General features: G+C 40.3%; 1 protein-coding gene across 6 annotated transcripts in view; it reads right to left on the minus strand.

Moving 5' to 3' along the window:
• Positions 1-21,795, minus strand: part of CEMIP2 (cell migration inducing hyaluronidase 2) — an 82,749-nt gene that overhangs the window by 33,248 nt on the left and 27,706 nt on the right. For all 6 annotated transcript variants that reach the window (XR_004302159.1, XM_032427472.1, XM_032427471.1 and 3 more), the window contains 9 exons: positions 21,484-21,653; positions 17,100-17,288; positions 15,075-15,244; positions 13,105-13,314; positions 12,604-12,809; positions 12,175-12,244; positions 8,855-8,983; positions 6,233-6,321; positions 850-981 (listed from right to left, as the gene is read on the minus strand). Coding sequence is in view for 5 of the 6 variants with exons in the window: in XM_032427472.1 (XP_032283363.1) it covers positions 850-981; positions 6,233-6,321; positions 8,855-8,983; positions 12,175-12,244; positions 12,604-12,809; positions 13,105-13,314; positions 15,075-15,244; positions 17,100-17,288; positions 21,484-21,653 (1,365 nt within the window). In the remaining variant the exon portion in view is untranslated. The remainder of the gene's footprint in view (positions 1-849; positions 982-6,232; positions 6,322-8,854; positions 8,984-12,174; positions 12,245-12,603; positions 12,810-13,104; positions 13,315-15,074; positions 15,245-17,099; positions 17,289-21,483; positions 21,654-21,795) is intronic.

A 21,795-nucleotide genomic window follows, 5' to 3' on the forward strand; every position in this document is an offset into this window, starting at 1 on the left:
GCTTACTGATTCAAGTCATGTTAAGACATAAGTCAACAGACTTATTAAGGTGGAATTCACAACTTTTGTTTTGAATGGCAGTGGAAGAGTATCAGAAAAACTTCTGAGTTTCCAAAAGGAAAGGAAAAAAACCCAGGTAGTTTCAAAATCTTTATTTAGCTCTCTGACATAGACCATGTTTGTTCTATCAAGTTAAATCCCCAGTTTCTGCTCAATCTCATCAAAAAACTCTGTCACCAGACAAGTTCAGTTCCAATAAAAGCAGCAGAATTCCAAACATTTGCAGTCCGTGAGCGTGAGCATACTTCCTCAGAGCTCACCCTATTAGTAATAATAATATGATTCCAGGGGCGTCTGGCTGGCTCAGGCAGAAGAGCAGGCAACTCTTGATCTCAGGGTTGTGAGTTCGAGCCCCACGTTGAGTACAGAGATTATTAAAAACAAATAAACTTAAAAATAATAATAATACTAGGGGCGCCTGGGTGGCTCAGTCGTTAAGCGTCTGCCTTCGGCTCAGGTCATGATCCCAGGGTCCTGGGATTGAGCCCTGCATCGGGTTCCCTGCTCCGCGGGAAGCCTGCCTCTCCCTCTCCTACTCCCCCTGCTTGTGTTCCCTCTCTCACTGTCTCTCTCTCTGTCAAATAAATAAATAAAATCTTTAAAACAAACAAAAATAATAATAATAATAATAATAATAATAATAATAGAATTCCAGAAACTATCACTGTACTTTTAGTATACTGGGGTTTTTTTTTTAATAGCTTTAAAAAATAAATACATCAAAAATAAATAAATAAATTCATACATACATCGGTGTTATCAGATAATGACTTTGCAGAGAATACCTACGCTGAATTCTGAACGACAATGTCTCCCCCTCTGACCCAAGCTCCGTTGTCATTATTTTTAAAAGAAATGAGCCTGTCAATTAAAGCAGCAACACGTGGCTTTTCAGGGTCTGCATCCTGATGAGGCCTAAACCTTGGGGTTTAAAAAAAAAAAAAAAAGAACTTTTTAAAAAGGCACTGGAAACCAACTATTTACAATTTTAAGCTTAAGTGTCAAAAGGCAGGATTTATATTTGACCAAAACAAACAAACAAAATCTTAAGGCACAACTTACAAATTCATTATTTGTATTTCAGATATTGAAAAAAAAATTTACGTTTACTTACGTAAGATTCCAGAGAACTAGTTTCATAAATTCTTAGTTATTTTTTTAAATCAACTTATATTATAGAATGGGATACTGCAGAACATTCTAAACATGAAAACCATTTCAAAACAAACAAACAAACAAAAAAACCCTCAGACCAGGAAATCTGGTATGTTTTCACAAATTCTTAAGCTACATGACACTAATATATAAACATACTGAGGGACGCCTGGGTGGCTCAGTTGGTTAAGCAACTGCCTTCGGCTCTGGTCATGATCCTGGAGTCCTGGGATCGAGTCCCGCATCAGGCTCCCTGCTCGGCGGGGAGTCTGCTTCTCCCTCTGACCCTCCTCCCTCTCATGCTGTCTCTCATTCTCTCTCTCAAATAAATAAATAAAATCTTTAAAAAAAGAATTTCTTTAAAACATACTGAATAAATTCATCAGATATGTCAACATACATATATGTGAACTAGAATATTATTTGAGTTGTGTGCTGGTGAAATGTTTTAGATACAGAGATAAAACTGTTCAAGATCTTAAACATGCCTAAATTTAAGACAGATTGTATTTAATTAACTTATTCATTACAGAGACTGAATTTTACCTTCTTTATTCTCTTCTTTCTAGAACACTTACAAGGACCTTAATAAAAAGGTCAAAAAATTGGTGTCAAAAACTGTCCCCTACAACAAATTGAATAAATAATTCCATAAGGTCACCTATTTTTTTTAAAAAAAGATCATTTCTATCTTAATCTTAAAAAGCTTGGGGAGGGGGGGAGAGAAACAACTAGATAGCTTTTAAAAACCAATTCAGCAGTTTGAGATTTTTTCTTTTTTTTTTTTTTAAGATTTTGTTTATTTATTTGTCAGAGAGAGAAAGCACACAAGCAGGGGGAGTGGCAGGCAGAGAGAGAAGCAAACTCTCTGCTGAGCAAGGAGCCCGATGCAGGACTCGATCCTGGGACCCTGGGATCACGACCTGAGCCGAAGGCAGATGCCCAACCACCTGCGCCATCCAGGCGTCCCAACAGTTTGAGATTTTCAAACATGCAGTCACCAAATACCATTCGCTCAAATGTCACTACCTTGGTTGCTGGCCCACGGTAGGTACTGTGATGGGAGAAGAAACCAGAGAACAGCAAGTGCAAAGATCCTTAGGCACGGCTGAGCTTGGCACACTCGGAGAACAAGCAAGTTGGCTAGAGAGTAAAGAGCATCAGGCAGGGGTGCCTGGGTGGCTCAGTGGGGTTAAGCATCTGCCTTCTGCTCAGGTCATGATCCCGGGGTCCTGGGATCGAGCCCCGCATCTGACTCCCTGCTCAGGGTGGAGGCTGCTTCTCCCTCTCCCACTCCCCCTGCTTGTGCTCTCTCTCTCTCAAATAAATAAATAAAATCTTTAAAAAAGAAGAAGATAAAGAAAAAGCATGGGGCAGAGGATAGAGAGCTGAGCATGTGCCAGGCAAGGATGTGATTCTTTATTTTAAATGCAGTGGGAAAAGCGGAGCATAGAATAATAGCTGTGAGGGCCTGGGGGGAGCAGGATACAGGGAGGTGATGGCCAAACGGTACAAAATTTTACTTATGCAAGATAAACAAATTCTATTTTTTTTTTTTTTTTTTAGAGAGAGCACATGCGCATGCACCAAGGCTGGGAGGGGCAGAGGGAGAGGGAGAAAGAGAATCTCAAACAGTCTCCATGCTCAGCAAGAGCCCCACACAGGGCTCAATCTCATGACACTGAGATCATGACCTGAGCCGAAATCAAGTCAGACGCTTAACTGAGTGAGCCACCCAGGCACCCCTGTGCAAAATAAAAACATTCTAAGGATCTACCGTACAGCCTGGTGCCCATAGCTAATAATCCTCTATTGTGCACTTAACATTTGCTCGGAGTGTAGATCTTAGGGTAAATGCTCTTACCACAGATGCATGAAAAATATTCTTAAATTTTTAAAATGATAAAGGATATGAGAGAAAACTTTGGGAGGTGATGGCTAAGTCTATGACCTTGACGGTGGTGATGGTTTCATGGTTGTATACCTATCCCCAAACTCCCCGAATTGTATACATTAAATATGCACAGTTACATAGTAATCATACCTCAAAAAAGCAGGTGGATAAATAGAAAGACAGACAGATAGATGTGATGGACTGTCTTCAGAAACAGGGAAGCAAGGATACAACTAGATTTCATTTTTTTTTTTTTTTTTTAAACTGGTCACTAGCTGCTACTTGGTGAAAGGATTGTAGACAATGGACCACAGGAGACCAATCTGGCAAGCGTTATATCCGCCCTTCGACTGTGTATATGACCCCTTACACTAAATAGCTCTGACCTAAGGGGTGAAAAGTCTGACTCTAGGCCATCACCCACTCTCTGGCATTGTGCTTGCTGGAAAACAGATGCGCAGTCATTACATAATATCAAGCAAACGGAAGAGTTCTGGAAAGAAAACTAGACAATGTTCTAAAAGCAGGCAAAAAAAAGAAAGTATCATAAGGCAACACTGTGCTGCCATCTTGTCTTTTCTGAAATTCCTTTTTTTTTTTAAGATTTTATTTATTTATTTGACAGAGAGAGACACAGCGAGAGAGGGAACACAAGCAGGGGGAGTGGGAGAGGGAGAAGCAGGTTTCCTGCTAAGCAGGGAGCCCAATGCAGGGCTCGATCCCAGGACCCTGGGATCATGACCTGAGCCGAAGGCAGATGCTTAATGACTGAGCCACCCAGATGCCCCTTTTCTGAAATTCCTATCCATATAAATCAACTGTTGACCACTTGCTTGGATACTCTTTATTTTCAACCTCTTTCCTACTTGATGTGTAGATGATAGCTATCTTTCCCAATTTTTCATCATCCTCATTCATGAGCTTTCAGCATGCTTTCCAACCTCCCTTAATTGTCCACGGCTTTAAATACTAGTTGGTTTTCATGCTCTTTCATTCCTTTGGATGAAATGTCCCAATCTCAAACCAAGTTTTCTTGGGTTACAATTTCCCATATTTGGATGCCTGTCATTTCAGATCTTGAAGACACAAGGAAAGGCTCATCTGATTAACTGTTGAGTCAACTTCTCCTCTGTTGAACAGACTAAAAATCTTCTGGATCCCATGAGCCTGATGTTTAATTCATGGGCTGGCTTTTTACTCATTGTGTTAGAGTTTTATCATTTTTACTCATGTCTGGACTGCATGAATGCATGTGGGCATAGTCTACACATTAGTTTATACAAAATTAAATGTATACACCAGCTGCCAAATGTTTTGTTACTCATCTTCTATAATCAGTTCTTCTCAATAACAACTTCCAAATGGAGTCTAATTCCCAATATGTGTGCATTTATAAACTGGCAAGAGAAATAATAGAGAGCAGGGAAAAAACTACCATCATCATAATATCATATACACATACCCGGTAAAGAACTCAGGCCATTATGGATAAATTGTTTTATTGTCAAGTCTAATTCAGAATTCTAATGAATTCTGAAATATATATATTCTCATCCATCCACTCATATACTCACACATCACTTTTAGGGCAGGGAAGAGAGTCAACTGTGTTGTGTTTAAGGATCTTTCTGTTAATGCTAAGTAAAGTACACACTATTAGTTCTACCAGTTAAAATAAACTCTTAAAAAAGCAGGAGTGTCCTGCCAGCAAAGATTTCTTTGTTTTGCCAGTTACTATTCTCTTCTTGGTTCATCATTGGTTGTCATCTCTACGCTCCTTTTTCATTTTTAAGTTCATCTCCTCTTTCCCTATTTCATATCTTACCTGGCTATTACGTGTCTGGTAACTTGTGTTTTATTTAAATCATGTCCGTAGTTTCTTGGCTTCTCAAATGCCATCTGATCATTGCCTGAAGATATTTCAGGCTCAACTTGACCTTTAAGGAATCCTGATGAGTAATTTTACTAACTGTACTTTGCCCAGTTTTCTCCTGACCTCATGCTTTATTACTGTGTTGGAAGAACCCTGCCTTGCACTTAAATGCACTCACCAACCCACAGTGTGGCTCTTATCTTATTCCCTCATGAACAACAGGGCCTGGTATCTTTTTCTTAAATGTCTATCAACAGAGCCTATTAAATCTAGCACCCTTTCAAAACCGGATGTCGGTCAGTCAACTTAAAGTATCAGGAAAATAACACGTATGCAGTTTCTGCTGAATAGGACTTTAAGTTGCTATCTCTTTTCCAGAAACTCTTATTTCCACTGGGGACACGTTATTTATTTTGGCTCTTATTTAGCATGGAAGAGAACTTTGTTGAAATGTTCTCCCTATTCCAACCACATTTTGCGGTTATAAAAGAGAGTAACATAGAGCCCAGCAATGATGGGACTCTGAGCCTACAGACAACTGAACCAAACTAGCTTGCTCATCAAGTTCAAGACCTTTCCCTGTGAAATACATGCAGTGCAATGCTCCATTTTGACCACTAACAATAAATTCTACATGCCTTGGTTTTCAGGAATGACACTAAAACATCTTAGCTCGTTTTTTCAAGGAATCATGCTCTACTTTAGGCCAAATGTAGACCCTGTTTTTCACATCTCTCTCTCCTTCTTCTTTCTCATTCTGCATCTCTCTCTAAGATCAATTTACAACTGTGAAAAAAATGGAGAAAGTACTGACTTCTTTGGCATCTCAGTAAGATTTTAAAATAAACACACCAGCCACAGGACTTAGAACAGCAGAAAAAAATATTTTCCCAATGCCCTCCTGCAAACTTTGAGAACTTCAGTTTAAATGTGTTAGCAGAGGGGCACGTGGGTGGCTCAGTTGGTTGAGCGTCTGCCTTTGGCTCAGGTCACGATCCTGTAGTCCCAGGATCGAGCCCCGGATCCGGCCCCCTGCTCAGCGGGGAGCCTGCCTCTCTGCCCCCCACCCCGCTCATGCTCTCCTGTGCTCTCTCTCTGAAATAAATAAAATCTTTTAAAAAATAAATTGAATAATTAATTAAATAAAAATAATAAATGTGTTAGTGGAGAAGAGAGCACAATGGCTTAACTCAGGAAGTTTTGCTTTGGCAAGATATGGCTGGAGCGTGAGGTCCGACGATGAGCCCTACCTTGCACTGTTATCCAAACAGAGGTACTCCCTTGGGTCTGCCGCACTAGCATTGGTTGTTTTGACACCTTTGTCAATAAACAAGCCAGCCTGGAAAATATAATAATGGACCAAAATGAATATGAATCCTAAAGAATCAATCTAGACATATATAAGGATTCATGAAAATTAATTGTAGCTTCTCACATCCACCAAAAAGAGGCAAAAGGAACAAACAGCAAAGGTTTTATGAAAACAATTACTTTTCTGGATATTTTACTTAATATAATTTTACTTAGTCATTCAACAAATATTTATTTAGTGCCTACCTTATGGGAGGCACCAAGTATTATACATTAACAAGAAAGCCATTGTCTTTGCTGTTGCTGACATATAAACTAGCAGGAAGAGGTGCAATTAAATAAACAATTACAATCCAGTATGATACGCATATGATGAAGGAAGTAGACGATGCTTTAGCAACACAGAAGAGAGGCACCAAATGAGATCTTTCTCATAGGTGGGAGACACAGGGTGCAGGGGAGGTCCCCGCAAAGCAGTGACCTCCTAAAGCTGAACCAGGAAGGATGGGGAGGACACAGCCACAAAAAAGAATGGGTTGGGATAAAGGGCGGGGACTGCATGGGAAGCAGCTGAAGAGCCCAGAGGAAAGTACTCAGGGATATCGTTTGTACAAAAAGCCTGGAGGTGAGGGAGAGCATGGCACATCTGAGAAGAAAGTCTCAGATGGACTCACAGGAAACGTATGGAGGGAGGAATGGCAAGGAAGAAGGCTAAAGAGAAGCAAATGGTGGACGATGTAGAGTCGAGACATTAGAATCAATTCAACGGGACTTTTAACAAAGGCAATGTAATTAACTGTATGTTAAGAAGGAATGCTCTAGCCAACAGGATGGATAATGGATTAGAAGGGGACAAAAACTGGGTAACTGGGTGATGGATATTTAGGAGGGCACTTGATGGAATGAGCACTGGGTGTTCTATGCAACTGATGAATCACTAAGTTCTACCTCTGAAATGAATAATACACTCTATGTTACTTAAATTGAATTTAAATAAATAAATAAATAAATAAATAAATAAATAAAAATTTAAAAAAAGAAAAAAGAAAGGGACAAAAAGAGAGATAAGAGATAAGGTAAGACATGACCTCGATAATCCAGAAGAAAAATTAAGGTGACCTAGACCTGTGCCAGCCTAGTTAACGGGGGAAAATGGATAGAGCGAGACTTCTTCACGAGGTACGATATGCTTTAGGAATTAACAAAATGTCTAAGGGTGAGGGAAAGGGCGTGATAAAGATTCATATGTTTCTAAGTTTGGGCAATGGGGAAACCAGTGGTTTCATTCAGTGAAACAGAGCTAGGGGAATGGGTCTGAGGATAAAAATAAGCATTTTTAGTTTTGGACACGTTACTTATATGTCCCTGAGACATCCAGATGGTACTCGGTTGGTGCTCAGACAGACGTGACTGACCTGGACTAGATACAGATTTGGGGGCATGAGCAACCACAGCAGAAGGGTCAGTGTTGCTGTACTGACGACTGATCCAAAGATGACAGGTTACTCTCAGAGGACTCCCAGGGGTCAGTTTCCCTTAGCTATAAAGTATCATTCTGGACAGTCAGCCCAAAATTAAACAAGTTAAAACCTAATCATCTACTCATAATTTAGGCCTCATATTCTTATAATTAATAGATTATTACATGTCCTCATGGCATATGACATTAAAAAATTAATTAGAATGAGATGTTTTTTATATCACATAATTAGAAAATTTTGAGGATTTCCACTTTGAAATGGTACTCTCAACAATGATTAGCTTTAATCAGCTACTCAGCTCACAAAAAACATAATTCTGACTAAGGTTTTTTGCTCTCTCAAGTCTTCAAGTGATTCCACTCATCAAATTACAGCACACTTAGGTTTCTAAAGGATCCTCTCAGTATCGGAAATGGGAAGTATTAATTGAACTTTGATGTGGATCACATCAGGGTAAAGAATCTGGGCACTGTATCATATAAATGAAAATATCAAAGTGCCTTGTGAGTACAAAATGAGGCAAATATAAGTTATCACTCGAGGGTGGGGATGAATGCTAAATATCGTGGAAACTGGACTTCCTAAGTGGCCTTCCGTTTACTTATCTGCATCATTTTAAGTTAGGTCAAATACCGTAAATAATATTTTACTACATAATCAGGATTAAATGCCCAAGAGGAAGTTCTACTGACATTGTGAACTGAGAGAAGAGAGAAAGTGTGCTTCTTATCTAATGTGTACATCCTCAAAACATGGTATTAACCATTGAAAAGAAGGTGAGAGGGAGGGAGGGAAGGAATGAGGGAGGGGACGAGGACACAGGGATCAAGTGCATCATTATAATTATTCATTTTGTATGCACATGCGTTTTGTTGGTGGACATGCCTGTGCATGTATAAATGGGATACTGTACATAATCCTGAATGTGGAAGGGTTATGGGTCTGTTATTTTAATCACAAATTACTTTTTCTGATGACAAGTTTTACCGAAAACTGACATTTCTCACTTGTATTTCTCAGCCTTCCATCCTTCACCCTGGAAATCACATGAACTGATTTTGTTAAAACCTAGGAACCTACCTTAAAACTTGAATGGACCCTGTTGTTATAAAATATACCCAATGGAGTGAGTTCTGGTTTTGCTAAGAGTTGCAATCCACTGGATTCTCCCGTAGGTTCCTTGTGGAATAAATACCATATTCCAGCATCCTGTCATTAAAAGGGCAAGATCATTAAAAGCCTTACTTTATAAAGCCACTCTAGGAAACATGCTCAATGAACTCAGTGCTTCATAAGCAAACTGAATCTTTTCAACACTAATTTTTCATTGTTTCGGGCTCAGAATTGACTATGAAAGTTGTGCACTCATTTAGCCCCCTCAAAGTCATTATAATCATGCTTTAAAAAAACAAATTTAATTCTACTTGCAGTACTGGATAGAAATAATTGGCTGATACCAAAACTCATTTTCAAAATATACTTCTCCCGTCATTATCTACGTTCAAAAGTTATGCAGAATTAGAACGAAACAAGCCTTCCTTCCTTCCGTGTGCCTCGGACAGCTCGGCCTTTTAGCAATAGGAGTGTTTTTCTGTTTACCTCCAAACCTGATCAATAGATGAGTCATACTCATTAAACAACTATCCGCCAACACGCAGAGCTCACTGACTTCTTTCAAACAACTCCAATGCCCTTCCTGTCCCAAGGCAAGTTTTTGCCAAAGAAAAAAAACCACCACACGCATGAATCAGGATGCTGTCTCAGTCTGGATCCTGTCTGTTCACTTTCAGTATTACTGACCTAACAGCACTAACAGAGCAGTTTTCACAATTTTTGACCCTCAAAATGAGATACAAAAATCAAAATTAGTGGTCTTACTCCCCACGACAAGTGGTTTTGGTTCTTTTTTTTATTGTATGGTTTAATTAAAAACCAGCCCCATGCGAAGAACAAGTTCAAGCAATAGAACTTTGATTGAATAGGTTGTTCATACTTTAACATACAGTCCAAAACGTATGCTATAGATTCACTTTTGGCAAACATTTGTTTAGTGACCACTCTGTGCCATGTGTGGAGTAAGGCTATTCTCAAAGAATTCATAGTCTGATGGGAAATAGAGAACTAAAATATATGTATTAGGTATTACACTCATTGCAACAAAGTTTTTTAGAAGCATAGAGAGATGAACTGAGGGAAGCATATACACCCACCCACCAAAATGAATGCAATATTTAACATTTTTCCATGATACAGGTTTAGAGATGGGTCTTAATAAAACAAACTACCCTGAGAAAACGTCTTTGCCTCCTCTAGTCTTTGGGGCACAAAACGGAGCACAGTAGAAGACCTGCAGGCTCCATACCACGGCCCTAAAAGCTGAGGGTAGAGAAAACCCTCCCAGGACGCAATGGAGTCTGGGGAGGGGGTGGGGGGGGCATCAAGGGGGTAGCAACTGTTTCCTGTTAAACACTGTGGTGTCAAAACAGGTAAAGGGAGCTTTGTAAAAGGCAGTGGAAACGTACAAGAAGAAAGAGTTTGGTTTATTTTGGGAGGAAAATCCTTGCCAAAACATGAGTTTTACTGGAACAGTTTTTCTAGAAAGAAAAGAAAGAACTCACAGAATGACAAGGAAGAAGAACGAATATAAGATGGAAAACGAGAGACCCGCTTTCTTCTCATCCCACATGAGCCCCAGGAAGGGTTTCTGGCAACCTCACCTTACATTTTTTCATGAACCATTTGCAATTTGCTTTCATCTTCAACCCAGGACTTCTGAAACAAGCTGAAAGGAACCTCTGCTCTGGGTGTTCATTTGAAATGTAACACAGATCAGAAGATGATCCCAGGGTAAGGCTGTGTATCAAACCCGTGGCCATCTTGGCTCCAAAACTCATCTTCTAATTAGAAACTCTCAGCACAAACTTGATAGAGACTCAACAAACATTTGACAAAAAATTAATGGATGGAAAGCTGAAATGATTACATGTCCAAGTCTCTGCCCTGTTAAGTAAGAATTTTATGTTTTGGGCGCCTGGGTGGCTCAGTGGGTTAAGCATCTGCCTTCAGCTCGGGTCATGATCCCAGGGTCCTGGGATTGAGTCCCACATCAGACTCCCTGCTCAGCGGGGAGCCTGCTTCTCCCTCTGCCCCTCACCTGACTTGTGCTGTCTCTCTCGCTCTGTCTCTCAAATAAATAAATAAAATCTAGGAAAAAAAAGAATTTTATGTTTTATGTTTTTAAGGAAAAGCACGTAAGTGAATTCCACCATCACCCAGTGATGCCCGTATCCTAGTTATCTGGAAGAAATATTCCCTTCCACTAATCTTTTACTTGGTCCTGGGAAATAATGCTAGGTATCTCTTTCCTTTTAAAAATTTTAATAGCCGCGGGCGCCTGGGTGGCTCAGTTGGTTAAGCGACTGCCTTCGGCTCAGGTCATGATCCCGGAGTCCCAGGATCGAGTCCCGCATCGGGCTCCCTGCTCAGCGAGGAGCCTGCTTCTCCCTCTGACCCTACCCCCTCTCATGTACTCTCTCTCTCTCTCTCTCTCATTCTCGCTCTCTCAAATAAATAAATAAATCTTTAAAAAAAAAAAATTTTAATAGCCGCAATATATAAATATGAATAGGCACTGCTACAAAGCTCATATTTCTGTACTACAGTTTGCAGCATAGATATAATCATAATAGTATAACGTCTTCAAGATTCACTTTTCCACTATAAATTAACAGTTTTAAATCACACTCAACTATAAATGTAAATCTCTCCCAAGTTTCTCCAGGAGACATTTCTGCCATCCAAAAATAGTTCATTTATTCTCTTAAGTTATTCTTGTGTATGTGCATGTCTCTGAAATTCAAGACAAACAGTTAATTTAAGGCACAGAGTTTAGCTGCTTTACCAAGGAGATGAAGCCCCTAAGTGTGTATGATCCCTGCACTGAACAAAAGGATATACACTTTGACCAGAATGACCCCTGTCATAATGTTCTACAGAATAATCCATTCCCATAAAGAAAAGCTAAAGCTTTCTTTGTTCATCAAAATTAAAAACTGAAATGATGAGGCACTTGGCCATGCATGTCTTGAATATGAGAAGCCAGAAAGATTGCACACGATTCACTAAAAATGCACTCTGAAGGTCCAATAACCCCACCCATCAGCCCACCTCTTTTCCTCCATTTGGCATCCATGTTACCACACTCATAACTACTACCTGGCATGAATGATGCAGAAGAAACAAAAAAGCATCTCAACCATATCCTGCTTTCAGTGAAATAAGCAGTATAGAAAACAATGCCATGCTTGAACTAGATTGTCACACATGACATTACATCCATATACACCAGAATACTTCTAAACATGAAGACCAAACACCTGAAAGCATTTAACGTTACTTACCTGCGAGCCCGCAGCTGCATTACTAATCAGGTTATTGTTCGGATGAGCAATCCAGAAAGTTGAAACAGCCCTGCAAGGCATTTTTTAAAAGTGACTTAAACACGAGTCATGCAAAAATCCTGCCCACTAAAAAAACCTCCCCCAAAACATCTACCCCACAAAGTTAAAGGCCTTGGGCGCCTGGGTGGCTCAGGTGGTCAAGCGACTGCCTTCGGCTCAGGTCATGATCCTGGAGGCCCAGGATCGAGTCCCGCATTGGGCTCCCTGCTCAGCAGGGAGTCTGCTTCTCCCTCTGACTCCCCCTCTCATGCTCTCTCTCTCTCTCTCTCTCATTCTCTCGCTCAAATAAATAAATAAAATCTTTAAAAAAAAACAAAGTTAAAGGCCTTGAACCGCACATATGAGTTTTTCTCTCTGCCAGTTACTCACATGCAGTCCGTGGAGGGCACAGGGACGTAACTGCCGAACACTTTGTCTCGCATGGTGGTGCACATGGAGTTATTCCTATCAGTGGGGAGGAGGGTGCCGGGTTTGGTGAGGAGGCCCAGATTGTGGAACAAAGTATTTCTCTGTTCGACACCATCTTCCAAAAAGAAACAATGACCCAGTGTGTCAAATCCGATTGTGTCTTTAATCTGCAAAAACACAAGTGTGCAATGTCAATGGTAACATGAGTGACTGCGGTTTAAATGACAAGTGCTATCTACGCGGCACACTTGGTACAGACGCAAAGAGAAGTTTTCATCTTAACTGAAGGGGCAGAGTCAAATGCCAGGTGTTATCGATCTCTTCATAGAGAAAAACGCCAGAATTCTCAGGAAAAGGAGGCTAGAGTAAGGCATGCGCTACAAGAGCTTAGTGACACCAAATGGAGAGGTTGTGACAATGCAGGAGAGTTAACATGCATCCGTGTGGTGAGAGGCTACGTACCAGCAGACCATTTGTCCCATGCACAGTGATGCAGCGTGAGAAGCTGTGATGAATAGATAAGCCATCCACAAACGTCGCGTGTCTGTACCCCCCCTTGTAATCCACGTCTCCACACAGGTGAAAATGAACAGGATACCGCCCCAGCTGCTGCTGACCCATGTGTTTCAATTCCACGTAAGAAAGATGGACGGAAGTGAAATTTTTCTTTATCTGTAGGACAAGATAACCGAAATCAAACCGATACACTTTGGAATATTCACGTAGCAAAAAAATACGTTTCTTTTCTTTTTTTTTTTTAAAGATTTTTTTTAATTTATTTGACAGAGAGAGACACAGCGAGAGAGGGAACACAAGCAGGGGGAGTGGGAGAGGGAGAAGCAGGCTTCCCGCCAAGCAGGGAGCCCGATGAGGGGCTCGATCCCAGGACCCTGGGATCAGGACCTGAGCTGAAGGCAGACACTTAACGACTGAGCCACCCAGGCGCCCCGCAAAAAAATACGTTTCTAATAGAAAATGTCTAAAGGGGAATGCATATTAAAATATTTCTTTTTTTTGGGACCTGGCTTTCCTGGATCTCCAGTTACTAATTTAGCAAATGCTTTTTTTTTTTCTTCTAAGTAATCTCCATGCCCAACATGGGACTCAAACTCACGACCCTCAGATCAAGAGTCGCATGCTCTACTGACTGAGCCAGCCAGACACCCCAGCAAATGCTTCTTAACATAAGTGAATACTTTCAAGAGCCATAAAAATAGCCTCTAATTAGGAATAAAAGGAAATGTAACCAGAAGAGCTACAGGAATGATTTCTATATATGTAACATGTTTTGATTTGTTCAAATATTTTGGTCATTTCCAGTCTTGTCTTGTTCTTTCATTTCTATAAACGCCACCATAGTTTGATAAATAGTTATCTGTAAATTTTCCCTCAATGTTCTAGCACATAATATTATTTACTTCAATTCTTTTTAAAAATTTCTCTGTGGGGTGCCTGGGTGGCTCAGTCCATTAAGCATCTGCCTTCAGCTCAGGTCATGATCCCAGGGTCCTGGGATCGAGCCCCGCCTCGGGCTCCCTGCTTGGCGGGAAGCCTGCTTCTCCCTCTCCCACTCCCCCTGCTTGTGTTCCCTCTCTCGCTGTGTGTCTCTCTCTCTGTCAAATAAATAAATGAAATCTTAAAAAAAAAATTTCTCTGTGATCCACAATTTAAGCATTCTATTTTTAAACACTGGATTTTTAATCATACTACTAAAAACAAAGGAATAACACTGACCAACATTTCAGTAAACAGTGTAACAGAAATGTTGTTAACAAGCATAACCTACTCAGTGCACAAAAACTGATTTTAAAACACATGTAGCCAAAACGCAGCCCAGAAGTCCAATCAGTTAGTATGCAGTGCAAGGCTTACCATATGGTAAGTGCTCAGTACTTTTAGAGAATAAAAATCTGCATACAAAAAATATTTTTACAGAAAGATATTACTACTGCTTACCCTTCCATAATATCAAGTTTTCAAAAAGAATCATCTGATCCTTTCAGAGATTGCATGCATGGGACAAAATGGTTTAACTACAGGTTGAGGTCAACTAAATGAAGATAGTAACTTTCTCTTTTAATTATGCAAAATCTCTTTACTGTCACTGAATAGAAAACTAAAATATGATTTCTTTTTAATATCCATATAGATCTCATTCCAAAACTTGAAAGTTTTGGGGTTCCTAGATGGCTCAGTTGGTTAAGCGTCTGCCTTTGGCTCGGGTCATGATCCCAGGGTCCTGGGATCGAGCCCTGCGTTGGGCTTCCTGCTCAGTGGGGAGTCAGCTTCTCCCTCGCCTTCTGCTCTTCCCTGCCCTGCTCATTCTCTCTCTAATAAATAAATTTTTTTAAATGTTAAAAAAAAAAAAAAAACTTGAAAGTTATTGCAAACATGTATTTGGCAACCAAGTCTCATTAAATCTTTTTGCCTACCATGACATGTCCCCCAAAGGTATCATAATCAAAGAATTGGCACTGGTTTCCAGCATAGCATGAGTCCTCCATCTCTCCTTGGATTACAACGTTCCGGGTGAGAATTCCGACCTCTGCTCTCATGTCTACACCATCGGTGATCTCACCCATGTGCAGGAACTGAGGGGCTTCTGGTTGACGTGGGCAAGAGACAAAAAATATTTTAAAAAAGAACATATGAAACATCAAAAAGGCAGTCCTATTTATTCTGCAATTCCAAGATACCAAAATTTATTGTCTGCTTCCATTCCTTAATACCTCAGAATCACAGACTACAAGGAAGCAAGGATTTTAAAGATTATTTACTCTAACCACTCACTCAATGTCAAAGCCACACACAGGGAGCTTAATCCTCTCCTGAATGGCACCAACATTCTGGAATATATGTAAGTATCCTCTTTCTCTCTCTCTATCTCACTCTCTCAGGTTCCTGTCCATATGCTCTTGTTCTTATCCCCGAGGGCACATGAAGAACCAAACGCATGGTGAATCCAGAAAAATGAATGGTTTTGTAGATGTTGATAACGAGGTATTAAGTTATTCTTGCTTTTACTTCAAAGCTAAACTAATATGCATTTAAATATTAACATTACAAACATTACCATCTTTCTTACTTCTTATTTTAATATTAGCATGCATTCTTTTAAATTTCCACCTTTTTGGAAGTCTAGAAACACTTTAATAATGAGCTTTTCTCTGATGTTTTTATTACATAAACTCAGGAAGGAAAAATACAAATAAATCAAGCAGTTGAGATCATGGGAGATTCATTATCATGTAGACTTGTTAACAAGAGTGGGAATTTCCAAAACAAAATTAATGCCAGATGGTAACATAGTTTTTTTGGGGTTTTGTTTTCTGCTTATGCTCTATATTATCAAGAAGGAAAAGTACAACATTGAATGAAGCACAGAGAGAAAGTGCCAAGTGAGCCAATCGTCCTATTTTTTTTTAAAGCAAAAGCTGTTTCCCTTAAACTGCAAAGCTCTAAATTACCCATGAGTGTGTGCTTATTAAATAGTTACTGTAAACTCTTTGGTTTTATATCATAAATGTATATAATCTTGAGTACAGAAGGAAGGGAGACAATGTAATAAATGAAATGCATAGTAAATTCCACAAGTGAGGCAACATATAAAGGAGCTTTGCCTATTACCTGGCTCAGGATAAGTACCTGGTAAATGTCAGCAATTCTTCCTAAACACAGCTTATAGTACGGATCTCACTGCATATTGCTTTCCTTCAAAAAACATGATTCAAGCTTATGATAAAAAAATGTAGTCTATGAAAATACCTTTCTGGTTCTATTTTAAATATTAGTGAGATCTGTTTTTTTGCCAAAGAAGTAGGCACTCAAAAATCATGAGATTTAGGGGCGCCTGGGTGGCTCAGTCGTTAAGCGTCTGCCTTCGGCTCAGGTCATGACCCTGGGGTCCTGGGATCAAGCCCCGCATCGGGCTCCCTGCTCCGTGGGAAGCCTGCTTCTCCCTCTCCCACTCCCCCTGCTTGTGTTCCCTCTCTGGCTGTCTCTCTGTCAAATAAATAAAATCTTAAAAAAAAAAAAAAATCATGAGATTTTGTTTTAATTAAGAAGAAATTCATATGTAAATATGAATCAGTTGATAATTGGATGATTATTTGATAGTAGAAAATTAATAAGAAAGAAGTTGGAATCTTGGATCTTGGGGGAAAAAAAATCAATCCATCTAGTCCACATCATTTTTTTTCTTTTTAACAAAAAAAGAGCACAAAAACACTGATTTGCCTGCTACATATCATTAACAGCAACACTACTGTTCTCTAACTACTCTTATCTAACATCCTCTGGGATCTAGTGTTCAAAGCACCCCAGTGCTAAGATCTTCAATATCCAGATGATGATGGTGATGACACCTTGGCTTTGGGGTAAGGTTGGCAGGGCGGTGGGGGGGGGGGGGAGAGACTGCAGGAATCAAATGCCAAGAAGGATTCTGAGCAGTCCGATACCTTTGACTTTGACCTGGAAGCGGTTGCACTCAGGACAGGGGAGTAGAGTAAACTCCTCTGCTTGGTACATAGAATAGTCTGTGCTTGCAACCACGATCTGGTCTCCAGGTTTCCAACTACTAACATCATCCAGCAGATGAAGCTTCACTCCATCCACAGCCTCCACCCGGAAGCCTGAAAGAGAAACACCTAAACCAAAAAGCAAGAAAGAAAATGATGCATTAGTAGGCACTTCCCCCTAAAATCAACCTCCCCACTGACGCACAAATCCAAAGTTAAGATAGACACAAGTCAGTATATTTTTACCAGCGCTAACTATGTGCCTGTCATTCTGCAGATACTGATGATAAAAAGATGAACATGGACAGCCCTGACCTCCAGGGTAGAGAGCCCCATGTTCCCCTAACCACGATGGTATAGGAAATGTCCCACTATTCTTCTTGATCCCCAATCTCTCGCTGTACTTCAACTCAGTGCTAAAACTATATTACTGCTTCCAAGCAGTCCTGAAATGTAGTAAGAACATATCACACATAAGTAGACGCCGCCAAACACGGAATAGGTATGTAATAAATACTCAGTGCTTCAATGTGATCCAAACACAGGATGAGAGATAGAACATTAGCACACACATAATCTTAAGAATAAAAGTCTGCCTTAGGCAATCTCTCATTTCTGGGCCTTTGTTCATACTTAATTCTTTAGCTACAATGTACTTCCACTCTTAATCCACCAACCAAGATACCATCCCCATCTTATAAAGGTCAGGCAAATCTTTTTTTTTTTAAAGTAATCTCCCCCCAATGTGGGGCTCGAACTCACAATCCTGAGATCAAGAGCCACATGCTCTACTAACTGAGCCAGCCAGGCCCCCCCAAGATCAGGCAAACCTTTAAAGACTTCCCCAATATCCTTGCTGGAAGCAACCTCCTTCTCCAGTATTCTCATTCTAGTGTTCCCTCTGGTATTATTCATACCTGTCCAACGGGAGACTAGCTCACTTCCTTGGAAGGTGCATTCATGAAGGCAGCAGAGTACGTCCACCTGCATATTTGCTCCTCTATTTCGTCATGCAAACTCACAGATGTCTGCTGAAGGGATGAGCATTCCCACTATGATCTGCAATGTCACCCAGAGACCACAGGATAGTGTCCCTGTCCAACTCCGCTCCTTCCCTGTAATAACACCAACTCTGCAATCTATGTGACCCAGGGACTACTAATCACTGATCTCTCCCAATGCCTTCTTTTGAAACTCGAAGTTGGTTCCCAATTAGGCAGGCAAAAACTGCAAAGTTGATCCAACATCTCCTTCATTTACTCTTTTATGTGCAACCAAGTATAGAAGCATTTCCTGCTTCTAAAACATCCATGATAGAATCTGTCACAAACCAAAAGCTGACTTAATGCAACTGTATACACAATAGATAGAAGCTACTTCATAAGCTCGATGGAGAAGAGAAAACACCGCATCTCAAAGGTATCTGGTGCAACCATCCTTCCAATTAACTGCACACTGCTCTGGGGTGACTTTAAGATTCCGACACTAAGGGTCAATGGCAGGAGCGAAGAAACACATTGACTCAAGTGAGGGAACTCAGAAAGAGGGAAATTCGGGCAAGGCACAAGGAATGCCGCAAATAACCCTGACAATCCTGAGCCAACTCTCCTGATAAAACCTAACCTGAGCAAGTGTTCCTTCAGATGCCAAACTACCATACGTTTGTTTTCACAAAGGACCAAAAGAAAAGTACCGGAAAAAAAAAAAAAGTAAAGTAGCTTTTTTCTTTTACATATTTCTTGCATCCAGATACTAAAGCCTATGATGGGATTTGGTCTAAATAATAAGACTAACAATAATGACTCTAATAACAACAGCTAATAGTTGCTGGGACTTCCCATGCATAATAAATTTTTTTTAAGCACAAAAATAACCAAGAACCCCTAGCAGCAATGACAATCGTTGCCCAAATTTTCAGATTTTACCAAAAAAAAAAAAAATCTAAAAAAGAACAACTAAGAAACATTAATTTTTTTCACAGAATTTTTCAAAAACTGCTTTTTAAAGAAGAGGACTGCTAGATACATCAGGTTCAATGCCAAAGACCATTAGAATTTGTTTCTGTTTAAAAAAAGAATTCAGATGGTTAGAGCGGGAAGATCCGTATCATTCACTAGGTCCTCACTTTTTCCTAGCTTCAGAAGAAAATCCTGCCTAAGATTTCCTCCCATTAACACTAGCGAATTGGAAATACGAAAGGCAATAAGCTCACCCTCCTTGCTTCCTGGAGAGATTCTCCACCTCTTCCAGAAAGTAAGAGTCATTGAGAACACGGGACCCAATATCCTATGATAGCTAGAGTGGACCCTCTTCCAGAAATGAGTAGTCACTGGTAATGTAGAAATGAAAACAAAATTTTCCACAGAGGAAATGTTGATTGAGGTTCGTCAGTAATTATCCTCTACATGAACTTTTACTGGAAGCAATTCCACTAACCTCTTCACGCAGGACCAAATTCTTGCTAAGAAATGTTTCTTGTCCACCTATGCTTTTTGCCAGAGGCAACCACGATGGGGTAGAAAGCAGTGGTCCTAGAGGCAGAAAGCAGAGCTTCCTCGTCCATAGTAAGTACCATCTCCTCAGCCCAAACCCAGAAGGCTGCTTAGAAGCAACATGTGAAAGTCTCTGTTACATACAAGGAACTCTATTTACCTGTTTATTTTTTTTTTTTAAGATTTTATTAATTTATTTGAGAGAGAGTGAGTGAGCACGAGCTGGGTGAGGGGCCGAGGGAGCAGACTCCCCGCCGAGCAGGGAACCCGACAAGGGGCTCGATCCTGAACTCCGGGACCATGACCCGAGCCGAAGGCAGCTGCCCAACCAACTGAGCCACCCAGGCGCCCCTACCTGTTTATTTTAAAGCAAAAGATTTTGTCTCTTTAATTACAGTGGTACAAAATACACCATTATAACCCAAGTCATGTTTGGATCATCAATAAAATAGCTAACACCGGGATGCCTGAGTGGCTCAGTTGGTTAAGCGACTGCCTTCGGCTCAGGTCATGATCCTGGAGTCCCGGGATTGAGTCCCGCATCGGGCTCCCTGCTCGGTGGGGAGTCTGCTTCTCCCTCTGACCCTCCCCCATCTCATGCTCGCTCTCTCATTCTCTCTCTCTCAAATAAATAAATAAAATCTTAAAAAAAAAAAAATAGCTAACACCCAGTGCTTCCTAGGCACACTGTGTGAAAAACTTCATATTCTTCCCCCTGGATACCCACAGCAGCCCTATGTGGTAGTTTCTCTCATCATGCCCATTTTTCAGATGAGGAAACTGAGGGTTAGGAAGTTAAAGTCACACGCCCACCATCACATAGTAAGTGAAAGAGCTGGGCTCTCTGTCTCCAGAAATCCATCTTAGTAAACAGTGCTACCCTGCTGCTCAAAACCGAGGTATGAGCCCTAAAATCAACCCTTCTGGGTAATAAGGCACTTCTCAGTTACTCATTTCACAATAATTTTGGTATAATTTTTGCTTGCAAAAGAAAGGTAGTGGGCAAGCACAGACAGGAGGCTGCCAATCCATACCTGGCGCCAAAAAACCTGGCCGCAAAGTAGGTGAGTAAACATCCTTAAAGAAACAAGTCAGGGCTACCCTAAACACCCAGTACTGGGCATTATTTGAACAAATTATGGTTCCTCTAAAAGGTGAATGAGAATAAAAATTATGTTGAAAAAAAAAAAAGTTGAAGATCTAAAATATTATTTAAAGCGAGGGAAACAAGTCAAAACAAAATGAGCACTAGGGGAGAAAACACATAGAAGATAAAAAATGACTAGATTATTTGCACAAAAACAATTCTCTCTGAATGATAGGGTTAGAGCTTAATTTTTACTTTGTACTTTTCTGTGCTTTCCAATTCGTTTAGAAGATAAATGCATTAGCTGGATCATCAAGGAAAAACTGCTGAGAAAATGAGAGGTTTGTTTGTATAGCGTGTGTGCAAAAGTAATACTTACTACATGTCTACATAAAGAGAAGATCCAAAGTACAAGAGCATATTCATACAAGGCAGCTCACCCTGTCACATCTAGATTGGTTCAAAGGGTACCAAATCCAGGAAACAAATCCATCTCTAATAGTTAACCACACTTTATGACTCGAGGATCAAGAACAAAGTGACCAAACTAGAAAAGAGCATTCTCCAATCCAGCAAGAACTCTTTGAGTTGAAAGGATCAACTGTAGGAGGGAAACTATAGGTTTCACCTTCAACCAGTTGAGAAATCGAATCAGATTGTCCTTTGAATACAATACCACCCAAAGAAACCAGTCTTCCACAGTACTTACCAATGTCTTACAAGGGTCTAAACCGTACTTGCTCACCTTCAATCCATTCACTATAAGCTGTCACGGTGAATTTCTGACCATCCACAGTATAAAATTCTCTTTGGGCAAGAGCCTTCCCTCCACTGCTATGATTTTCATAGTTTCTCACAGACTCATTGCAAGAAATACTTCCTCCATCGATGACACCAACCAAAGCCCACGCTTGCCTAGAAGGGAAAAGAGCATGTGCCTTATTTGTCATGGTACCAGCTCAGATCCTTGACACACATGTTGTGTCAGGTGCTGCTTAATGCATGTATTTCATTTTTATCAATCCCGCTCTCTCTTTTTCCATGAGGCTGCAAGTCC

Source organism: Phoca vitulina, unplaced genomic scaffold, assembly GCF_004348235.1.
Source record: "Phoca vitulina isolate PV1807 unplaced genomic scaffold, GSC_HSeal_1.0 scaffold37, whole genome shotgun sequence".
Lineage (NCBI taxonomy): Eukaryota > Metazoa > Chordata > Mammalia > Carnivora > Phocidae > Phoca > Phoca vitulina.